Source organism: Episyrphus balteatus, chromosome 1 (assembly GCF_945859705.1).
Source record: "Episyrphus balteatus chromosome 1, idEpiBalt1.1, whole genome shotgun sequence".
Taxonomy (NCBI): Eukaryota; Metazoa; Arthropoda; class Insecta; order Diptera; family Syrphidae; genus Episyrphus; species Episyrphus balteatus.
The window spans coordinates 173,935,559-173,961,087 of record NC_079134.1 but is presented as its reverse complement, the minus strand read 5'-3'; the positions used below and the strand labels follow the sequence as shown (position 1 = coordinate 173,961,087).

The 25,529-nt window shown below is 29.7% G+C and overlaps 1 protein-coding gene across 2 annotated transcripts in view; it reads right to left on the bottom strand.

Annotated features, from left to right (window-relative positions):
* The window catches only part of LOC129907214 (potassium/sodium hyperpolarization-activated cyclic nucleotide-gated channel 1), a 355,559-nt gene that overhangs the window by 237,902 nt on the left and 92,128 nt on the right, over positions 1 to 25,529 (bottom strand). For both annotated transcript variants that reach the window (XM_055983311.1, XM_055983312.1), the window contains exon 2: positions 4,547 to 4,768. In XM_055983311.1, coding sequence (XP_055839286.1) covers positions 4,547 to 4,757 — 211 coding nt within the window. In that variant the 5' untranslated portion in view covers positions 4,758 to 4,768. The remainder of the gene's footprint in view (positions 1 to 4,546; positions 4,769 to 25,529) is intronic.

Below are 25,529 nucleotides of genomic sequence, written 5' to 3'. Positions count from 1 at the left end.
CAGAAATTAAATTGGTTAGACTTATTGTATTAACGATTTTGCTGATTAAATGACATTTAAATGCCACTAAACTATAAACCGTCATTTTTAAAGAAATAGGTTTAATTTTAATGTTAATCATATTCAATGCATTTTCTCACCGAGTTCATATCAGACATAAAAACAAAATTATTTGCATATTTCCAAAAAAGTAGTATAATATTTTATGAGAATAAGATGATCCTTTTAGGCGAATTAGAAAATTTGCTAATAGCAACTATATGTATTTTCTTAAGCATCGCTACTAAAAAAAAAAAGCTCAGCACTAATATTTCTGCCGCGGTACAAATCAGAGCATAACGATGTAATTACAATCAAAGTCTGTAAAGACTGTTTTACTATAAACTACTGACACTTCAGAATTTATTATGTTATATAAAATAAACATCCAAATTTAGTTTTTTTTTTAAACAAAAATTTGTATTGTAATGTAAGCAATTGTGATTTAATTTTGTGTTAAAAATACATTTTTAAATAGTTTTGTTAAAATATTTTTTTAATTTCTGAGGTATTTTTGAAGTGAAAACTTCTTTAGTATCGTAGTGATTTGAAACAAGATGAAACGAAAAACCGACAAGAACAATCAATTGATTATAACTTTTTTGTTTTAATAGATATATGAATGAAAATAATACTGTAGATAGGAAATTAAATAAACTATAATTGTCCAAAATTTCAATTAATTTCATATTCAAAATCTTGAGATAATGGTAAAAAGTTGTTCTTTTTTAAACACGTTATATCTTTTTATCAAGAGCACATACAAATTGTATTAAACTTTAATACGCATGCTGATAATATTACCTTTCATTTGATATATCACACATAACGGTACGTGCTCTACAAGTTACACAATCTTAAATTGAAGAACTTGAAAAATACTTCTGTTGCCGATGACCAGCCATCTCAGTTTGAAACTTCGACATGGTTGGCTTTAAAAAAATTTTATTTTTTTTTTAGGCATGGTAGAAATATGATTGAAGCGTCATATAAAAGGTGAAATAATAAGTTTTCAGATGACATACAATTTATTAATGGTTGTCATATACAAAATATGGATTTAAAAGTGATGGAATACAAAAAAATAGATAGATTTTTTCGTTTTCTTTTTTTTTGGCAAGAAAAATGATTTTTTAAGGTTTCACTTCTACCACGTGTGAATTGCACACATGATTTTTTTTTTTAAGAATTGAGTTTTCTGTCAGATTTTATCATTGTACTTTATTTGCGACTTGATTTGTGTCATTAGGTTTATTTAATTTTTGAAAAGTCTTTTTTTTTCTTTTTTAAACTGGGATCGAGCTTCGTTTTGAAATGTCCTTTCAGTTTATCAAAAGAGCTCTAGTTTTTATTATATTTCAATATCTTTTTTATTTCAATAGCAATATACAGTCCAAACACTTAAGAGTTAATTTTTTCGTTTTTGTCCCGTTTTCGAGTTATAATGATTTTTATGATTTTTGCTCATTTTTGTTCTCTTTTCCCTTTGACAAACCACTTCCGATTTGTAAGATTTTTATACATTATAACTAATCTGAATTTATTACAGTTTTAGTTTGTCTCAAAACTTTTTTTCTGCAGACAACCGTTTCTCCGCAATTTTGCATGAAACGCATTTTTTTTTTTTCATTTTTTTTTATGTAGTGTAAACTGAGGTGTATTTAGAAAAAAGGTAAAATAAAGCTATTTCCGTAACAAAAAGTGATAGAAAAAAAGTCACTTACATACATACTCGTACAAACAAAAAATGTGAAAAATCTTAAGATATGGACTGTGAAATTTTGATGATTGAGAAAACATTCACCAAAAATCAGCACGAAAGGTATTTTAAATAATGTTAATGTTATAAGAAATAAATCTTGACCGCCCTACCACAGCTGCACCACCGCCGTTTGGCGGAAAATTTGGGCGCACCACCGCTGCACCACGTCCGCACCATTTCATTTTGTATATGCAAAATTCGCTGCACCATGATACATAATTTTGGATTATTGAAAAAAAAAAAAAAACTACCGACGTGAAGGAGATTCGAACCCGATTATCTCGAGCACTCTCTTTTAGAGGTCTTAACCACTAGACCACCAAGTTACGTTTGTACGAACTGGCAATTTGTTGATTAAGTCAAAATAACTTTGAGGAATGAGGACTACTTAAACATTTGTATAAGTAGGTAGGAGAATAAAATTTTTGATCTAGGTGCAGACGTGGTGCGGCGGTGGTGAACAGAATTTTACATTCAAAATTTAATGGTGCGGCGGCGCGGCGGTGGTTCAGCGAATTGTTTTCATATTTTTTTCATTTTTTCAAAATGAAATGGTGTGGACGTGGTGCAGCGGTGGTGCGGTAAATTAGAAATTTCTCATAATGGTGCGGACATGGTATAGCGGTGGTGCGGCGGTCAAAAAGTTGTGCGGACGTGTTGCAGCGGTGGTGCCGCGGAATTCTATTTTTACTCGGATGTTAATGGGGTGCTTTTTGAGGCAAGACCAACTTTTCCTAACTTTTTTCTAATAAATCATAAGCATTTTTAGAAACCTCGAACACGTGCTTCGCTTTGCTTTTAGTATGCCTGGCTCAGTAATGCATTTTAATTATTTTTCAAATTTAATTCAATATTTCTTCTGTTGATTCAAAAAAATAGCAAAAAACGATTAGTAAAATTGTGACATTTTAGTCAATTTTGTATTTTTTTTTATTTTCGGCGCAACGTTTCGGGAATGGTTATCCCTTTTATCAGGCCTTAAATATATATTAAATTACATATAACAATAAATAACCTAAACAAGATATATATAAAATTAATTAATTAATTAATTTAATTAATTTACATATTTTTGTCAACATTGAATACAAGTCGAAAAATGGAGAAATATTTGTGTTTTATTCATAAACCTCCCAGAATGGGCTAAAAGCTTCTATAACAAAACGATTCTAAAAGAAGCTTTAAAACCCCTTTCAAAAACCCTAAGTTTAACTTATTTTTAGGATTTTATCTAAAAATGTTCTTACCATTACCATTTTCAAAAAAAAAAAAAAACAAATTCAGATCAACTTAAATTTTTTAGTGCAATTGGTCCTTAAACATTGAACACATGTTAGAAATAAGTAAAATTCGTCTATAATACTTAGAGATTCCATTAAGTCTAGTGTTTTTTTTTTTTTCATCTCAAACATTCTATGGTTATGGTCTATTTTAATATATCGCAACCGTTTGTCTTTAAAAAAGAAAAAAAACGTCATAAAAATTCACATACCTAGTAGTCGGTATATGTCGGTATGTTACTTTTCTCATCATGAATATCTTCCCCAAAAATTGGTTTATTTTTTACGGCCAATGCAGATGGCAGTGTGTGTTTTTGACTGCCACTCTCAAGCCACTGTTTTTTTCCAATGAACAAAAAGAAAAAAAAATTTAGTAAAAAACCATAAAAATGTTGACTGAATATTCAGGAGATATGTTGGAAACGCAAACACAGATATGTCCGTTAGGTACATGTTCGTTTTGGGTTTTTTTTTTTTGACATCCTTGTTTTGCGGTCCAAATGTCGCGTCGTGTCATGGGTTTTTCTGTCCTGTTTTTTTTGCTTTTTTACTCCTTGTCCATATTGAAATAAAAAAGTTCATTTGAACAGGGTGTACTTTAACCTCCTCGACATATCATACAAACACATTAAAAATGGAAGCCAACAAAAAAAACACATATGTAGATAAATAAAAAAAAAATGAATGTAATTCCAAACTCCCTGAAGGAATATCTGTGTGTTCTGTAACATTACAGGACGATGAGTGTTGTATTTTTTATTCAAATAGCAATATTCCCAACAAAAGTTACAAAAAAACAGAACGACGTGTTTGTCTATATCTTTACAAGAGAGAGATAATAATGGTCAGGATACGACTTAAGGTGTATATATATACGCAGGCCTTATGTCACATCCTTCGAGAATAATAAGATCGGAAATGTAATGATAGCATTAATATCCTTGTTGTTTATGTGTGTGGGGTCCTTGGTTTCCTGCTTCTTCTCAAAATCCTCTAAAATATGTCTTTCTAAGGATATTTTAATACATCACTTTCTTATACTCATTCTGATATGTGTCTCTGCCTGTGTGGGTGTGATTACATGGACATTATAATGGTGGATATACATTTTTCTTATTACAAAAACATTAACAAGAAAAAGAAGAAGGACACTTAAAAAAGAGAACACAAAACACGTTTATATATAAATGGGAAAAAGTGATGAATCTGGTGTGATGTGTGCGCTTGAAGAATATAAGGCTCGAAAAGGGTGTCTGTTTTATAAGGATAGGTGAATATATAGGAATTAGAGAGAGAGAGAGAGAGATATATACACAACCACAACACTAAGAATACGATGATGGTGAAATGTACAACTTTTTTTTAAAATCTTTTCTCTGTCCTTATTTTTTTCTTCAACAAAAAAAAAAACAGAAAAAAGGGAAATACAAATTTGTATTTTATCTTTTATTGAAAGAAAACTTACCTGTTGAATATCTTGGACCATTACTACTGCCGCCGTAAATTAATTGATGACTTGAACCGCCGGTGCCAGAGACAACGGCGATTTCGCCCAATTCATGGCCAGGTGAGGTACCGGCCGATACAAGGCGTGTAGATGATGTCGCAGTCCCAGCTGTACTTTGAGATTCCTTACGACCTCTTAGGGACAACACCAGCCGTTTGGCTGTTGACATTACACTGCTAACTGAAAAGAAATTAAATAAGAATAAATCAATGAGATTCATTGTTGTTGAATGAGAAGTTTTAAAAAAATTAATACATTTGAAAGTTTTTTCTGTTCTTATAATTTACATCCGACTTTGTATCAAATATGCAAGCAGCGAAAGGAAATAGAAATGATTTTTTATCGACAGCAAACTGCTTTCACGCGTTATTCAAGTTATTTCATGCTACAGTAGCGATTATTAAAAATGAAGAAGAAAATACATCAAACCTAGATTCTAGAAGAATTCAATATAAGGCAGTATCGTGATGCATTTCCATTGTACAAGGATCTGTAACAAGAAACCGGTGGTTCTTGAATGTAAGACACTTTTAAAGTTATGATATTTTTCAAGGTAGGGCGAAATATACTCAAAAAAAGCTTTCTTAAAGAGCAATTAAGGACATTTTACAATATGGGGCTAAAAATGTTCAAATTTGAAAAGTTTCCTATAACCAAAAATATAACTTAATTCAATGAGATTAAAGAAGAATTTACATTTAAAGTTTAAACCTGTTTCACCAAGCTTGATTCCATAAGACTAAAAATACGTATATTCTGCTTCCATTTTTTCTTCAAACCAGGACAATCGGACTTAACTGAAAAAAGTTTTGGCTGAAATAAACACTTTATTGTTTTAAAATAATTATGTATAGTCAAAGCAACTTCCAGGGATGGTTTTTTGAAAGAAAAAATTCATATTTTTTGCCTACTATTGATGCAATTTCAAGTCATCTAGGGGTATTTGACCCAAAAAAGTAATCAAAATTATTTGTTCGTATTTTCAAATGAAAAAGGTTCTTCAAAAGTGTCAATCAATAAATACAAAAATGATTTACCATATTTTACAAATTTTTTTTTTGTAATTTGTATCAACCAATAAGATATTTCAATATAAAAAAAGTTACACATACGCCAAAGTGACCCGCAGTTAAGACGCAAACAAAATAGTTTAAACAAATTTATAGCTGACTAAACAATAACACCAGTTGTTGACCATTAAATAAATGTCAAAATTTTGCATACAAAAATGCTAAACAAATCATAAAACAAAATGGCGGAAGTTGGCGAAACTTTTTATTTTCTTTCCTGATAGGAAAGAATACTGCAAAAATTATGTAGTACCAAGTTTTTAGGTGCCAATGGTTGCTATATTACTTTCTTGTTGATTTTTGCCACAAGATGCAGTTCCCATTTATCTATCACATAACAGTTAAACTTTCATGTTACGCTTCATTTTTATTTTAGACTTTTGATCAGATTTTTGGTATAAAAACTCCTATTTGCAATGCTGCGTTTTTTCTCCATATATTTTTGGGCATTCTCCTTTAACGAAAAATGGAAACAATTTTAAACGAATTGGTCGAATGGGAAATTTGACATTGTACTCATGAGAGAGCGGGTCAAAATTCTGACTTCAAAATTCAGATTTACAAAATTCTGCTTTTTTCAAGAAAATTCTGTTTTTCAAAATTCTGCTTTTTTTATATTCTGTCTTTCAAAATTCTGCTCTTCAAAATTCTGCTTTTCAGAATTCTGCCAGCTAAGAAAATTCTGATTTTTTTATAGCATATGAGTTTACTATACCAAAATACACTCATTAATGTTTTTTAGGTTGATATTTTCTTAACTGCTTGCTGTTTAACCATAAAAAATAATTTACTTCTTAGAGTACTGACTTTCTTATAACTCACATCTATACGAGTATACCGTTGAAAACTAATTATAGAAACGTTGTTGTGTGATAAAGCATTATTCCTTTTCTTATTTAATGTTTTGAATATCAATTTTTATTTGAGTACTTAAATAATGTTCGATTATTATTTTTCGAAGATAATTATCATTAAAAACCTTTTATCAATATTTTTAAACTTATTGATTTAAGAAAGTAATCTCAAATAGGCAGCAAATTTAGCTAGAAGATGATTTTACAAAATACTGCCAAAAATTAAAAATTAACATTTTCCAAACCCTTTTTTAATTTTTGACAGAATTTTGAAAAGCAGAATTTTGAAAAACAGAACTTTAAAAAGCAGAATTTAGAAAGCAAAATTTTAACAAGAGAATTTTGACCCCGGCAGAATTTTGACCCCAACCGCACTCATGATTAACAAAGCTAAATTAATATTAAATTATTTCATAGTGCTTGATAAAGTGTTTTTTTTTTAGCTTATTTTAACTATTTATGTTATCTTTTACTTTTTAGTCTTATCTTAATTGAAAGTTGGTTAGATTCGATCCGAAAACCCTTCCCCTGCCAACCACCAAAAAATTGTGTTGCCTTACGAACTATTTACATGCACCAAGTTTCAGTTCGATAGAAGTAGAAGATTAGAAGTAGGATTACATTGATATGTAGTGTTTCGACCCCCCTCCCCCCAATGCGCCTTCCTTGTGTTGTATTCTGAACTAAATTTTTTAACGTAAGCGGTTCAAAATTCAAAATTCGTTTTCAAAACTCTGCTTTTTTAAAGAAAATTCTGTTTTTTAAAACTCTGCTTTCCAAAATTCTAACAGCAAACAAAAAAAATTCTGCTAAATCTTTTTTTTTTTTTATGGCATAAAAAACGTGAGCCAACATTAGTACTTTAATAAAGGTATTTTGTTTCTGTCGCAAATATTTTTTTGAATGCAGACTTTCTTTCAACTTACATCTATATATACTAATTAGAAACAATGTTGTATGATGATACAAAATATTCCTTTTCTTATTCAATTTTCTTGAATATTAATTAGTGGAGTAACTAAAGCTCAAAAATTGGCAATATTAGGGAACCCGGCCAAACAGCTTAGATTTTGTTGATCTTTTTTTTCAAACGTCGGTAATTAAAAATACTTTAAAGTCTATAGATTAAAAATTGCCGGTGTTGCCGTTTTGATTTTTTAAATTTAATTGAAGATTTTTGTGAACAAAAACAAATTTTTTTCAAAAATTTTTCTTAAATTTCATAAATTAATTGATGCCAAAAGATTGTCTAGGAAATTCAAGGAAAAAAAATATATGGAAGTGAGGGACAATCTTAAATAGTTCATGCGATAGATGCAATTTTCTTATTAATTGACTTCAAACACAAAAAAAATATTTGAACACAACGGCAACACCTACAATATTCAAATATACATTTTTTAAAAGCTAGAAGCTTAGTCATATTATAAAATTAAAATTAAGTTAATTGAATGAACGGCTTTTGAAAGAATGGTAATTGAACTCAGATTTTTGAAAAAAAAAATTATTGAAAAAATTTTAACATGTCGTTTTTTAAACTTGGTCGTAATATAAAATGCATTTATTTTCAAATTTTTTTGGCCGCATTTATTATGATTTCAAATTATAAAACGAAATGTCAATATGTATTACGGTTTATGAAAAAAATTAAAAAGTATTTCATTTTCGAAGAACTTTTTTTAATAAATGTTTTGAAAAAAAATGTAACTTATTTTTTTTTTTAATTCAACAACTAACATAAAATTATTTTTTATTCATTTAATAACCCTTACTGTTGAAAGTTAAATAGCAAAAATTTAAAGTTCCTATTTACCACAGTCTTTGAGAAAATTAATTATTTCAATGCAAAAATTTAGTTTTAATAAAAAAAAAACCATTGAAATTGAAGTAATTTTTCATTTTTTTTTCAAAAGTGTGATATATTTTACATTTTTTGCTTCGAAATTCAACTGATAATATTTATGGCCAAAAATTTTTTTTAAATAAATTCATATTTTATTAGAAAAAGTTTGGAAAAAAGTCATTTTAAATTTTTCTAATAACATTTTTTTTTTTAATTCTGAGTTTGAAGACCATTTTTTCAAAAAGTCTTGATTAAATTTAGTGGATTTAAATTTAAGAGATAAGAATGAGCTTCTGGCTTTTTAAAAATGTATTTTAAAATATTGTTGGTGTTGCCGTTGTTTTCAAAATATTTTTTTTGTGTTTGAGGTCAGAATGTTAGAAAATTGCATGTATCGCTAAAACCATGGAAGATTGTCCCTTAAATGTTAAACAGCGCGCGCTTTTTAACATTTTCCATACCTTTTTACTTGCTCAATAGGGCAAGTATTGGTTTCGTGTAAAAAAAAAAATTCGAGGTTTTAATCAAAACTAACATTACGATGATGGAGAAGTCCGAAAAAGTGGTTTTCGTCATGACGTCCGTCGGTCTGTGCGTCGGTGCGTTCGGTGCGTCGGTGCGTCGGTGCGTCGTCACAAAAAGCTGTACATGAAGCTGCAGCCTAAACGGGTTGAGGGATTTTCTTGAAATTTGGTACAGATGATTTTTTTGTAATTTTCAAGGTTGGTTTTTTTTTGTTTTTTAATATCTCGCTTTAAACGTATACCTCCCATACAAAGTTTTGGAGTTATTGCAACTTTCTCGAAAACGGCTCTAACGATTTTGATTAAATTTAACATACGTAATGCTGTTTGTAGTTCTAACATAACTGCGTTTTTAGTTTTTCTCAAAAAATGCGGATAGTGAAAATATGACATTAACTCTTTTTTAAATCGCGGATGTCGGCTCTTCCCGTACATCTTAATGGAGTTATTGCAATTTTCTCGTAAATGACTCTAACGATTTCGATTAAATTTTACACAAGTAATGTTGTACGTAAATCTAACGTAACTGCATTTTTAGTTTTTCTCAAAAAATACGGATAATGGAAATATGACTTTACATTTTTTTTAATCTTTTATGTCGGCTCTTCCCGTACACCGTTAATGAGTTATTACAATTTTCTAGACTAAATTTGACATACATAATGCTTTAAGTGATTTTAATATATGTAGCTAATTGCATTTTTTGTTTTTGTCAAAAAAAACACGAGTAACAAAAATATGGCGTAAGAAAAACCAAAAAAAAAATAATTTCGTATTTTTGTATTTCTTATGAAATTCCTTAAAAAAATCAAATTTTAACTAATTCAAAATTATTTTTTTCTAAATCTTTGACATAAAAGCTACTTTTATCATAAGAGCAAGTACGTGCGGCCCCAGTCGTGCATTTTATTTTAATTTGTTACAGAATTTTGTTAAACAGAATAAAAAAGAACAGAATTTTAAAAAGCAGAATTTTGAAAGCAGAATTTTGACAAAAGAATTTTGACTCCGGCAGAATTTTGACCCCAATCCTATTTTTACATTAGGGTAGTTCTCATATTGTTATTTATTTTGGGTTTTTTTTTCGAAACTTCACGGTGGATGAGCATCAATAAGTTCTAAATATCGAACACAAAATTTCTTATTTTTGCGGATTTTTTTTTTTAACTGGTACAATCCGCTAGTCTATTGCAATACCTCATATATACAAGTACGTTTAAAAATCAAAGGAAATATTTATCATGAAAATTTCACGTTAAATCCGGTTGAAGAAGAAAGTCAAATTAAAATCTAAGAATATTAGGGAAATTGTTTTTTTTTTTAATATTTCAAACATCTAACTGCATGTCCTGGATACTATTTACTAGTGACTAAATCACATATGCAAAATCACTCTCTCCGTAAATCCCTAAGGAATTTAATAGAACTAGGTATTTTATTATGAACTTATACAAGACCATCGCATCGAACAAAACAAACAATTTTGAGTTTACAGAAAAAAATGTCTGTAAAACAAATTTATAGAGATCAACAACTATCATTATTATTTTTTGAATATTTAATATTCCATTTCATTCTCTTATCAGCCTTTTTGTATTGCTTTTTCCTGCTATCGCAATATACCGAAAAAAATATTTCCACAAATGTTAGGTTAGGATTAAATAATTATATTTGCCGAAGTTATTTTCTCTAACAAAACTGTACATTATGTATCAAATCTAAACTCTGTAGTTTGTACACTCTTCTTGTAGAGAGACAAGAGGATGTTATTTACCCCAAAAAAACAAGGCCTATAGAGATGCGGAGGCATATTGAATCAACAAAACTCTATAGTTGCGTAAACATTTACTATATTCTATCGGTTTATTTTCTTAAGGCCTGGTTACAATATCCACTTAGCTTGTGGGCTTTTTGCTTATGGAATTTCAAGCAGCCGAAGCAGCAGCATGATGGTGGACTTGTGACGATGAGAATTTGGGGCCAACTATAAGCACGGTTGCCGGAGTGGGTAGGATCCTACCAAACTGGGTAGGTTTTTTCACCTTGGGTAGGTTGGTAGGTTTGAAGTCAATTTGGTAGGTTTTTCCAAGTTCTTTCTCTAAAATAATTTTATTTTTAATAATTGACAAACAAAAATTGTAATTATGTCAAATCTACCCAAAATATTTGTGCCAAACAAATGTGCCCATCTAAACCGAGAGTAATAATATTAACTTATGTATGTAAACGCAGTATCCTCATCAGTGGTACCACTTTACTTTAATTGAAGCAGATCTAGTTCTTTTTTTTTCAAAAAAAAATTAAAATCTACTTCCTGCTTCGCACCATCACAAAAATATCGAAATCTACTTTATTTTAAAATGTCTGTTCCAATCACCCCTGTTTACCCTATTAAATGACGGAATTTTTAAAAATCCTTCATTTGGATTTAGCTTTAGGTTATTATCTTTCAAATAAGCTATAGAAGATTTTTGTATCTAAAATAGTTTATTTTTTAATTTTGAATTGAAATTTTTGCCGCACTGGCGAAAGTGCGAGAGTGCAATGTTAGAAAATGGCGTCACGTTTTGTGGTGGCTGCCATGGTTCATCGATTTATAAGACGTTATCACGTCAAAAAACGAACTGTGAATTAGTATTAATATTAATCAATAAAATGTATGTTTTTATTTTTTTAAATAAAATATCAGTAGGAAATTGCAGTTGTTTTTTTTAACAAGAATTTATTATCTTAAAATCGAAAATTTTCGATGGGTAGGTTTTTCTTTGAATTGGTAGGTTTTTTTTGGAAACTTTGGTAGGAAATTTTTTATGCGAGTGGCAACCGTGACTATAAGTAACATCGTCGTCATCGTTTTGTTGTTGTTGTTGTCGAATTGAAGGAAACCAAGCTCACAGGGACGACACGACGTGTTGGGTTAGGTGCTGTTATAATTTTGGCAGCAAATAGGAAATCATTGTTATGCAATTTCCGTTGTTATTATTTTTTGGCGAACGGGAGAGAGAGAGTGAGTTTAGGTTTAGGCTAAGCAAAGGCAAAAACCACTAATTACATTGAAAGCCGTGCGGCTTCACAGGCTTATAGGCGATGGCGGCAATGCCTAGGCTATGTCGATGAGAATGACGATAATGATGACGATGACGGTAGAGAGTATAGTAGGGCAGAAAACAACTGCTGCTGCTGCCACACCGACCGCCATCATCGTGTCAGGATGGGTGTTGCTGGGGATTATTCAAATGCTTCAAGCAATATATCTGCAGGATTCTAACATGCTGAATTGGCAGAAGCAGAGAATACTTTGTTAATTGTAACCGAAAGACCCAAGTATATAGTAAATGGATGGCAATAGGAGATTTCTGCTACTGCGGAGGAGTGTGGGTGTTGGATTATTAATGTTGCCCTGCCGGGACTATGATAAGGGTTTTACTTAGAGTGCTGTTGTTATATTTCTACTGATTCTGTTAAGGATATATAATATTATAAGGCCTTAAAATAATAACACTAGTTAACACATTAACATTAAGACTCGTATGTGTGTGTGTGTGTGTAAGTAAGCCAATTTAATAAAGCGGTTGCAATAAATTTTATGAATTTTTTTTCTGTTTGATAAAAATTTAATGATAACAGAGAGATTTTGGGTGTAGAAAGAAACCTACAAAGCTTTAGAGTACTGAAATATTATTGAGAAACAAAAATCTGAAAAAGTCTTTTTGGACACCACGTGCCGTTATACTTTTCGTATTGATTTGAGTCCAGAAAACTAGAAAATCTTATTTAAAAATTTGTTTATGGATAGGTTTTCGAGATATGATTTTTCAAAATTTTGTTTGGCGTTATTTTTTCCCAGCATACATAGCACTGGTCGGCAACGAAAAAAGAGCTTGAACCAAACCATACTTTTCTAAAGGATTTTTGTGTGCTGATTCCGAATCCGAAGTCAAAATTTCACTGGCACGTTACGTTTTCAAAATATTTGAATATTAACAGGTCAAAAACGCGTTTTTTTTGGTACTTTTGGCGTTGAATTTAATCACCGTTAAATTTTTTTCAAAACTACTTATGCAATCTCCAAAAGCCATATTTTATCCTTTTAAATATATGTAAATTTTTTTTTTAATTATTTTTTTCTAAAAGATATTTGATATAGAAGTGTGTGATATCTCAAAATCTTGGTAATTAAGGTAACATGTGGTTTTTTGAAGCAAATTTGAAGTTTTCGACTCTTGATTTGGATAAAAAAAAGGAAAATATTACAGAAAAATATATATTTTAGATCAAACGTCAAAAAACATTTCATTCAAAATTAGTTTTTGGGAGTTTATAGCGAAAATAGTGATGAGCATAGCTCAAAAACTAGACGTTCGGGAATAAATCTATGAACAGTTTTGAATTCAGCATACTCAAATTAATTAAAATCAACTTACAGAGTTCCTGCTTCCGACATTTTTTTGTTTTTTGCCGACCAGTTTAGTATTCGGGCTATATCTTCAGTAATAAACGATCAATTTGCACAAAAAAAAAAACCGGCACTTGAAAGCTAAATAAAAAAGCAAGAAACACTAGAACAATTTTTCTGCCTCACTCAAGACTTTTAAGTTTTTTTTTTAACATTTTTTAAAAAAATCGATTTTTTGACAGCAAAAATCAAAATCTTTTGAGTCCTCATAGTTTTAAATTTTGCATGTTTAGTACACTTTCTAAAAGACATAAAAAATCAAAATCTATCTATAAATTATAGAGATTTGACCACTTTTGGAACGATTTTCGACTCCTTTTGTTACATTTTGAGTTTTTGTCTATAAATTGAAAAGCAAGCCAAATTAAAATTAAAAATAATTTCAAATATAAAATATTGTAAAAAACTTAAAAATTTATAATTCAAAAAAGAGAAAAAAAACGATATTTTTTATGTTTTTATTTTTTTGTTTATCATTTTTATCATTTGAGAATTAATAGATAGTTAACATGTAACGGAGAAAAGAAGAAAATTAATTTTTCACAAAAATTGAATACGGCTAAAATTGGATAAAATATAGACTTTCAAAATCTACTGTTTTAGGCCTTTTTGAGACATTTTTGTTTAACACAATTTTAAAATTTTTTTTTAAGAATACATATCGATAGGAAATTTAATTATCTACAAAAAATTACTTAATAAAAATAACGATAAAAAACTTTGAAAAATTATATCTCAAAAACCTATCCATCGTAATTTTATTTAAAGTGATTTCCAAGTCATATAGGTCAAAATAATTATGAAAAAATAGTGGGATTGAGTGTCCATTTTGGCTGTAAACTAGTGTTATTTAGAGCGAACTTTTTCTGAACCTACAAAAATTACATGCAAAAAAATGTTACACATACGCCACAGAGACCCTTCAGTTAAAACTTTGAAAATTGATGAAAATGTTCTACGTAGTACTTCCCAATAGTCATTGTTAATAATATTGAAGTATTTTTATCTTTGAAAATTCGCCGTCATTTTTCAAAAAAAAAAATAAATTATTCTGCTACTCCCTCTAAAACAATTTTATTTGATTTAAATTTCACTCTTTGAAGTAATATATATGTACTTACTTATTTTTTTAAACTAGACAAAATGTAACTTAATCACCAAAAATGAAATATTAACTCAAACAAAACAAAAATGATTTCTTACTCTCGACGCAATTTGATATTTTGTTTAATGTTTTTCATGGAAAAAAAAGGAAAAAATAATATTGTAGGATATAGGTACTGAAAAATGAAACAACCACCATCATGACAGCTTATAAGGAAATAACTCAAAATAACTCCACTGACACGAAATTGTTTAATCAATCCTCCAAAAACCAAAAAAAAAGAAAGGAAAATGAATTATTTCAATTTTAAAAAATATAAAGTGGGTGAATTTGTAGCATAAACTTGTTGTTTTAAAAAGAAAGCTTCAAATCCGAAAAAAAAATGTTTCAAAATAATTTTAACGAAAGTAATTTCAGAATTATTCACCTTAGATAAAATTTTTAAAAAGCATCAAATTTTTGATTTGAGCTTCCTTTTAATTTCAAATTTTCAGGTTTCTCAGAATTTAGTGCAAAACTGAAAAAATTGGTCCAAATTTTTTGTGTTGGGTGCCTAAATTTATCAAAATCGATGAAACAAACAAACTTTGGCACTTATACAGCGTTAAAGAAAAAAGTTACAAAACCAATTTTTGAAGTAAGAACTTCTTTAGTATCGTAGTGATTTTTAACACGATGAAACGAAAAAACGACAGGAAAAATCAATTGATTATATTTTTTTTATTTCAATAGATAGATAAATGAAACTTATACTGTAGATAGATAATAGAAAAAACTATAATTGTTCTAAATTTCAATTAATTTCATATTCAAATTCCTGAAATAACGTTGAAAATATGTTCTTTTTCCCACTACGCTATATCTTTTGATCTAGAGCACATACAAATTTTATTTAACTTAATACGCATTAACTTCCATTTGATAAGGTACGTCCTCTATAAGTTACACAATCTTAAACTGAAAAACTTGAAAAATACCTTAAAACACTTGTGGAGATCTGTTGCCGATGACTTTAAAAAAATCTTACTTTTTTTTGTAGACATCGTAGAAATATGATTTAAGCATCATATAAAAGGTGAAATAATAAGCTTTCAGATGATATAAAATGTTTTATAGGTTGTCTTTTAAAAAAATGGATTTAATAATGTTAGAAGAGAAAAAAGATTGATTTTTTTTTGCTTTTTTTGATAAAAACTGATTGGGTTTAAAAAATTCCAACTCTTTTTGTAGATGTTGTATAGACATGGTCGATATAAATATTTTGAGCTGATGATAGAAAATGTATAATAAGTTATCATAAAAAAAATGATTTTAATGGTGTTAGAAGAAAAGATTTAAATTTGCTTTTTTCATGAAAAATTATCGTTTTGAATAAATTATTTTTATACTTTTTGCGCATTGTAAAAATTTTAGTATGACTTTATACTTTAGAAAAATTTTTTAATGGTGTAAATTTTTTTTCAAGAAAAACGATTTTTTAATGATTTTTTTTTTTTTTGAAAATCAATAACTTGCCTTAATCTCACTCACCTTCATCATAAAACCAACAAACAAAAGGAGTTAAATGAATATGAATGCAAAAAAATATGTAAATTAATTCCCGTGAAATTTTCACACACAATCCTATCCCAAGCAGTATAGTACCGATAAAGGCGGGCGCAGCAGTGACGCGGCGGGTGGTAGGCGAATGAGCCGTGTTCCAATGATATCGACACAAGGACGACAAGGCGTCGCGTCGCGTCATGGAAACGTGGCCTACATACTCGTGCCCATAGCTGCAGAGCGCTTTTATTCCTTTGAGTATGAGATCAGCGAAACCTGACACATTGGAGGATGATAAATGTTCTGAAACAAAAGAAGTACCTACAACAACAACAAAAAAAGAGGAATTTCACGCAGGAGTATTTTTACTTCTTGTTTATTCTATCCTATTTTTATATATATTTTCTGAGTAAATGGAGCGCGGATGTCAACGGGCTGTGTGAACAAACTCAAATCCACACCCACTTTTTATTTTTTTAATTTTTTTTTCTTCTCTTTTAATCCAGCTGCCCGCATGGGTGGATAAAGAAGTAATAAAAACAAAACAAGAACGAAAAAAAAATCTTATAAGTTCCTGAATGGACATTGGACAGGGTGACAATTAGTAAAAGTTTTTTTTTTTCTCTGGGAATTACCGATTAATGTTGATAAAGTTTTTTTTTTGGGACATTTTTTCATGTCACCTAAAATAAGAGGGGGCTCAGAACTTTATACGAATTTCTTTTAGATCGTCTTATTCCCACCTGAGAAGTTACAATCTGAAATGTCAACTTCTTTAATTTCACTTCCCATGGCCCATTGATTCAAGGATGTTTCTGAGAAAAAAATTAATTTTGTAATGTTTTCGAGTACAAAGTAAGAAAACAAGGAAATTATATCTTCTTCTTTTTTTTTTAATACTCGCATGATAAGCAAAAAAAAAAACATTGTTATTTTTTTTAAAGATTGCATCCCTTATCAGGAATGAAACATTTTCATTTCAAAATTCTTTTGCTTTTAACTCGAGTGGAAAATGGTGAACGCACAGGAGGAGGGGATGAAAAAAGAAAGAATAAAAGCCAAACTGTGCTATCTTTGGTTAAATGATGTTGATATTTATTGAAGCATAAATTTCAAGTCAATGTGTTATAGACTTAGAAGGAACGTAACAATATCGTGGGGGATATAATGGGGAAGGGATGACGTGTCGTTTGGCTATGCAAAAGTATTTTTTGCGTATATACTATTGTGTGAAACCAATACACACACATGACACACATTTTTAAGAACATCATAACTAATGAAGTAGAACCTAAAGAATTTATTTTAATGTTATTTTTTCAAATGGGGATATTTTTTTATTTTTTTAAGGGGGGACTGAATTTTTAGAGATAAAAGTTTTTTGACAGGGTGGGAGCAGGGACGGATTTTTCAATTTATATTTTGAAGTATCAAATGTTAAACTAGACTTTTTGGGTCGAACTATTGAATTTTTGAATGTGGAACAAATTACACTGGATTACAGTCAAAATTAACACTCAATCCCACTATTTTTTTTTATCTACATTTTTGCCAAACAAAAATTTCTTATTTTTTCAAATTATTTCAAATTTTATCCAATATTAGCCGTCATCAATTTTTGTGACCATTATATTAAAAAATAAAGTACATATCTTTATAAATGCTCAATAAATATAATAAAATAAACTTTTTAGTAAAAACATCAAAAATATTGTTTTTTTTTTTTCTCTTTTTTGAATATAATTTTCTTGAGTTTTTTACAAAATCAAAATTTTAATTTTAATTTTTTGTAAAAGTTTTTATATCGATAGGAAATTTAATTAATTAAAAATTATTTAATAAAAATTTTCAAATTCGGCTTGCTTTTCAAGTTATAAGCTAAAATTCAAAAAGTTACAAAAAGAGTCAAAAATATTAATCGTTACAAAAATGGTATCTTTATTTGGAAGAAAATTAAATTGTTATCTTTGGCAGAGTACATGCAAAATTTAAAACTATGAAGATTTTGATTTTTTCTTTTAGTAAGAAAATTTTTGTTGTCAAAAATTTCCTTTAAAAAAAATTTTTTTTAATGTTTTGATACATTGCACTTAAAAATCTTGAGTGGCGCAGAAAAGTTGTTCTTGTGCTTCTTGTATATTTATTTAGCTTTCAGGTGCCGGTTGTTTTGTTCAGATTGCTGGTTTATTACTAAAGATATAACCCGAATACTATATATGGTGGGAAAAATAACGACAAAAAACTTTGAAAAATCATATCTTGAAAACCTATCCATTAACATTTTTTTAGATAAGATTTTCGAGTTTTCTGGACTCAAATCTATCCGAAAAGTATAACGGCACTTGGTGTCCAAAAAATACTTATTTTTTTATAAACTATTGTTATTAAGGCCAGTTTGACAGTCAACACAAAGTGTAAAGATGATAAAGTTGTGCTCATATTAGGTGCCATTGGGAAGTTTTATTTAAGTTTTCAATAAAGGACACTTAATTTCTATTTATTCTATTCCAGAAATCATTTTTCGAGTAAAAATTCTAAACAAAAAAACACTCTCTGTGGCCTGGATAAATGTAAATCCGCTATTGAATTTATTATCAAATGTAAAATCAGGAAAATATATTGGGGGAAAGAATGAATCAATTTTAACATAAAAAAAATATGGGAAATGTTATAAGGTTTTTAAGGGATGTGTTGAAAAATAGATAAATATAAGTAATATGGCGTTTGAATTATTTATTTTGATAAAAATGTCCTTGGGTTGTTTGTGGTCCTCATATTTCTATCAAAACAGAATTCTCTTTAACTTAAGAGAATAAAATTTAGTTTAAAAAAATACTGGGTCGCACGGAATAAAAAAAAGTGTAAAGTTGTTATTAAAAAAACTTTATACTAACATTTTGAAATCATTAGCTTAATCGATTGGTAGTTACAGTGCCGGATTAGCCTCAAGGCAAACTAGGCAGCTGCCTAGGGGCCCCACTTCAGCTAGGGGCCCCTCACCCTGACAACGAACAAACCAAATTTCTTGGAAAAGTATCTTCAATAAAAAACAGCATTACATTGTATTTGAAAAAATAAGAAAAAAGAACAACAATAAAAAAGAAGAATAAAAAAACTTTTGCAAATCATAAAAACATTAGCCCCGTTCCATTGGAGGTGGTTAGTCATGAGTAGATCTAGTACCTACTATAAATAACACAACCTTCTACTCGCTATAACTATAACTATATTTCTACTCACGAGTAAACTACCACCTTCAATATAACAGGGCTATTGTATATATGTATGCATGTGTTTATAATGAATTATGACTCCCTGAAGGGCCCAACCCAGCGATGCCAGATTGAGGGATTTTTTCCCGTTTTTTTCGGGATTTTTGATTAGGGAAAACGGAAAAATCAACCCAGAAAATGGGAATACAGTCAGCTCAAAATATATCACGTTTTAATAAAAAAGTTCTTTTTACAAAATCAAAATTCATCATATTTATCCCTCTACTGCATGAATTAATATTAGCGGACGAAAAAATTAAAAAATGCTTTACATGGGTTCTTTGGGTTGTTTTAAAACGGTTTACATTAAAAAAATTTGTTTAAATTAATTAATTTAAAAAATTTGTTTATAAGCCAAATTTGGCTTCGTATGCACTAAGGGGTAAGAAATTTTACTAATTTTATTTATTCAGATTAGGTAAAGAATAAAATTAAAATTATAAAAAGATAAATATTTATCATTTAAAAACAAAATAAAGTAAAATAAATGCATTGCATTACAAAAGGTTAAGAATTACTTCAAATTTGGCTCATTTTAAGCCATGGAACCGAGAAAAGCAATTTGTTTTTTTCAGTTACATATATTTTTTCTGGTTCACATTCTTTCCACTGTCGAAGTAAGTCTTGCTCCACCATTTTCACCCACTCCCAGATCTTGAAAAAAACTAAAAAGTAATAATATGATTGAAAAATATTATAGGTGAGCCTCCCTCCACCTAAATTTTTTGTGGTTACGCCCCTGGAAATGGGGTTAACGTTAAAAAAATGTCTCTAAAAGCGAAGGGGCTTCATTTCTGAAGTAAAACATAGCTTCCAAGCAAAGTAAAAATGTAAAGGAACAAAATTTACAACAAAAAAATTTAACAAATTTTGTAGATTTAAAACCCCTTAATGCATACGAAGCCAAATATGGCTTCCGTACTTTTTGCCCTCCCAAGACCAGGCCAATCATTTTTTTTCAATAAAAATTGGTGCATAGCATACTTAATAAGACAATCCATCAAAAATAAATTTTTAATTCCACTTTTCTTTCCAAACAAACGCAGTAATTAACACTTAAAGTATGAAAATATTCTACACTTTCGATTTCAATGCACACGACTGATCGACTCACCTGTGATCATAAAATACACCTTTATTTTGTGTCGGACACACGAAAAAACTATCTCTATGGGTTCTCAGAAGCACAAAGAAGAGGATTGTATTGAATCTTTACCATTTTTTTTGTGACAGAGAAGAGAAAAGTGCATACAAATAGACAAAACCATATTTGGCTTCGTATGCAGAAGAGGGTTATATAACAAATTAAAAAAAAATACTTCTTCCCATGTGCTCCAATCTTAATATTTAAACTGTAAATCTCTTCTTAAAAAAAAAAGTATTAATATTACTTGTGTATTCGAATATAATTCCAACGACATCGAACCACAGTTTAGTAACGAGATGGTGCCATTCAAGATCTTCATGTTGCAATCAGATACGTCAGAAAATGTGAGATTGTGCACGCAGAGAAGTTACTCAAATTGATATTAGATTTAATCAAATCACGGAATTGGTTTGTATATCATTTTTTATATAACTTTATTGTTAATAAATCTTACCTTTGTCATTTTTTGTTTATTTGAACAACAATGTAGCTATTCAATAAAAACGATACCAATCTCTTTTCCAAGATGGCGGCTGCTCCCGACCTCCTATCATCCAAACAAATTAACTTTTATGATAAGGACAACCTGTGTTTCGCATGAAAAAAATATTGTAACGTGAAAAAATCTTATTTCATGCCCATATTTTGACTAATTTGCCTGGGTTATAATAACACAGCCACACAAAAAAATATAAAAGTTCTGGTCTGGGGTTGCGACCAGGTTTTTCATATAGTTTTGGGGTCCCTGGAACCGAATCCGAAGTCCGTTTTGCCCCATCACGTCAGGTTTTTGAAATATCCTCAAAAAATGTCTAAACTCAAAAAAAAAGTTCTTATCTGACATTTTTTGAGGATATCTCAAAAACCTGACGTGATATGGCAAAATAGACTTCGGATTCGGTTTAAGCAACCCAAAAACTATATGAAAAACCTAGTCGCAACTCCAGATAAGAAATTTCTTTTTGTTGGTTTTGACATTTTTTTGAGGATATCTCAGAAACCTGACGTGATAGGGCAAAATTGACTTCGAATCTGGATTCAGCGATCCAAAAACTATATGATTAACATATTCGCACATCCAGATCAGAGAAAAAAAATTTTTGTTTTCGTGACATTTTTTGAGGTTATATCGAAAACCTGACGTGATGGGGCAAAACGGACTTCGGATTCGGTTTCAGCGACCCCAAAACTATATGAAAAACCTGGTCGCAACCCCAGACCAGAACTTTTATATTTTTTTGTGTGGCTGTGTAATTGAATCAAAATTAAAACTTTTTGGTATGATTTCTCTCTCCAGTTTTATAATGAAACCGTAATGCCGACTTATCACGAGTCGATTTTCGCCGTGCGGCGAAGCTTTTCGGCGTCAGTCGAGTCGTGTGAAGGTAAGCCGCACGCGACTAAAGTGATAATCCCCATACTAGAGTCCTGGTCGACTTTAGCCGTGAGACATATCATGTGGCTAAAACCGACTCGTGAAAAGTCGGCATATTAATATTTTCTAATAACTTATCGTTAATCGAAGTTATCTGTGAAGCATCAAGTTGCTTTAATGTTGAAATATCGCTGCAATATTTATTATAGTTATTACAAAACTTTTAGTTTACGTTTATAAAATGACATGATTGGACACAGATTATAGCCGATTAGTCTTTAGTAAGTTACCTACACAAATTTCTAACTTAACTTAAAAAGAGCTTATGATATTGAAAAACCATCGGAAAAGGGCCCAAGAATTACTGTGCCTAGGGGCCCATGACATGGTTAATCCGGCACTGGGTAGTTATTACAGTTTTGAGTATCCAAAATTCTGAGGTTATTTCGTGTGGCCCAACAGTTTTTAACTTTTTTGAAAATTTAACCACCTCACTAACTTCTTCAAATGTGATGGAGGATACCTAGCTTAAATTAAGTGAACCAACTGCAGCCATATGTGAAGAATGTCGTAGCTCTTCAATGGAACCATGGCATCAGAAATTAGAATATAAATTTCATACAGATCCCGATCTAGAGTGCACCTCTTCTTCGATTATCTAATATGTTTACATGTTTCATCATCTGTTTTGTAGTTTAATGAAAACAAAATACAAAAAAGTACGTATACACCCGAGTGTACCAAAGTATTCCAAAATAAGTGACACTGCTGTATTTGATTTTCTAATAAGTAAATTCAATATGTTTTCATCTTTCATCATATTTCTCGAAGTAAGGAATAAAATAAAAAAGTACGTATACGCCCGAGTGTACCAATATATTTCTAAATTAGTATAGCAGTACATTTAAATTTTATTTAAATTTTAAATTTATGATAACAAGTTACTAGATCCTCTTTGAAAGAAGAATATTTTAGCTTAATTACAACACTATAGCATACAAGAAAAACTTTAATAATGGGCAGGTTCAGAAACGTTAGGGACTAAATATTTAGGTAATTTCTCGGCCTCTGATTGGTCAACTGTCAAAAAAAATCCTTCCAATTTAGGTAATTTTATTGGAAAGCTAACTGGAAAATTAGGCAAGAAAATTTTACCTAAAAATCTAGAAAAGTTTTTTTTGTCAACATGACAGCTGATTGTTTTCAATTACAGAATTTCGTTAGCAAAATTGAATTTATTTGTGTGAAAAACGAATTAAAAGTGCATTATCGGTTATAATAAATAATATTTATTTATTAAAGTAAAGTTAAATTCGGTGTTTTTCCTATGCGGTCTTAATTAAATTTCGAAATTTGACAATAACATCATATCCAAACTACTTTAGTCAATTAATGCAAATTTCCGTTCAGAAAATGACGTTGCCTAAATATTTAGTCCCTAATATTTCCTGAACGTGCCCAATGAATAAAATATTTATACGTTAAGCCTGTATTTCCCTATTTTGTCTTACATTTGATATTTAAAAAAGAAAAAAAAAATACGAAATAACATGAAGAATGGCAAATTTTGAATTTTCTTATCAAACGAATTTTTTACAATTTTGAAATTTCGTTGAAACGTCTTTTTCAAGACTTTGAATTTTTTGAATTTGGAAGAAAATCCAGTCTGAACTTTATCAATAAGTCACCATTTGCTCATGTTTCTTCCCACCTTAAGTCGATTAAATTCTACAATTCTTAGACATGAGCCGATATAACATTTCAAACTCAAATATTATTTCTAGAATGGAGTTTGTTAGGACCATACAATAAGCTTCTTCTACGTCTAAGAAGTTAGAAAGTGTGTATTCTTTGAAGTTGATTAAATACTAAACAAATTACCTTAAATTCTCTCCATGACTTACATACTTACTTACGTTGTTGAGGATCAGCCATCTTTTAAAAATTTATTTCAGCTGCATGATTGGTTTGTGTTAAATATTTTAGGAGATTGTGTTGAAATTTAAACCAAACCATTTAATGATTTCTTTAATTAATAGTTAATCTATATAACAGAAAATATATTCAAATATTTATAACTTAGTGTTGCCATAGATAGATTATAACTAAGACTTCCAACCTTCCAAATTTATGGTTTTTCATCTTAATTTTGAGGAAAATTCACTTAATTAATAAAATACAACCGTGCAGGGAAATTAATCTTCTGTTTTCATCTGTTCACTTGAGGTTTTCAAAATTAAAACCGCACCGCAACACACGTGATTATAACAAAAATATAGGTGAATCTTCTCTTCTTCCAAACATTCGAAAATTCCCTGAACAAAAAACAAACAGAAAATCAGAAAATTTAATTAAAAGGAAAAATAACTTTCAGTCTATTAGATCAAATCACTGTGAAGTTCTGACAAAACAGTCTAACAAAATGACTGACATAAAGGAAATAACCAAAAACCGACAGTATATAATGAAGCTGCTGGGAATACGACAATACATATATATATGAAGTTTTGAGATCGAAAACGACACACGAACATGGCGACAACGTCAACAGTTAGTGTCAAAGAACGAACGACAACTTGTGTGGTTGCACGAAATGAATCAACGCTAATTGGTGTCACACTCACACGTTACCAGCAATCGCAGAAAATATACTCTTCGACTACATAAAGACGACAAATGACGAACTAGAACTACGGCAACGCGCGTAATATTCTGACTTCTCTGTATTTCTATGGCAAGGATTTTAGTCTTTTTCACTAATGAATTTTAATTGAAGAACCCAAATGACTTCCAACACCACCATCCACCATCACTAAAATCTTCTTCGAGTTTTGGTCTTTGGGTAATAATTATATAGAAACCCCATCGCACTGATGCTGAGGTGAAAGTCGAAGTTAGTGTGACGACGCAACGACGACGGCGGAAAACGTGCATGTTTAAAAGGAAGCAACTTCCTGCGAGCATTATGTGCGATGAATTTTTTATGATGCTCTCTCTCTCTTTGCTCGCGCTCTTTGAAATGAAACTGAAATTACTTTAGAATTCATCATTATAAATGTTGGGGCTAGCGTGAAAGGGGAAATTTATAAGGAAATAATCAAAATGTTGGTTGAAGAAAAAAAATATATAAGATAAATTAATGAAAAGAAAATATTAAATGATGTTTGAAAGTAGTTTAAAATCCATGCTATAAAGGCAATTTACTTTATTTCCTTTGATTTTTTTGAATTTTTTTTAGAAAGGAATAATTTATTATATTTTGATATTGATATTTAATCATTTTTGAAGAGCGATAAAATTTTATATTGTTATTGTAAAAGAAAAAAAAAAACTTTTGTCTTAATGATAAATATTTTATACACATTAAAGTTTTTCTACAATGTTATTATATTTCGAATGAGCTATATTTTTTTTTGTAGAATCTTTTTTTTTTCAAAGACAAAACTTAGTAATGTGTTGTCATCAATTAAAATTCTAACTAATTTTGAATCATTTTGGTACACTCGGGCGTATACGTACTTTTTTATTTTGTTCTATATTTCGAGAAAGATGAAAACGCTAAAATTGAAGTAGGTACTGCTGTTTCCCTTAATCTGGAATACTTTAAGACACTCGGGCGTATACGTATTTTTTTTTTTCAATACTTCGAGAAAGAAGATGAAAGATGGAAACATATTGAATAAATTTGGCTGAAATTGAAAAATCGCTGTTTCACATATTTTGGAATACTTTGGTACACTCGGGTGTATACGT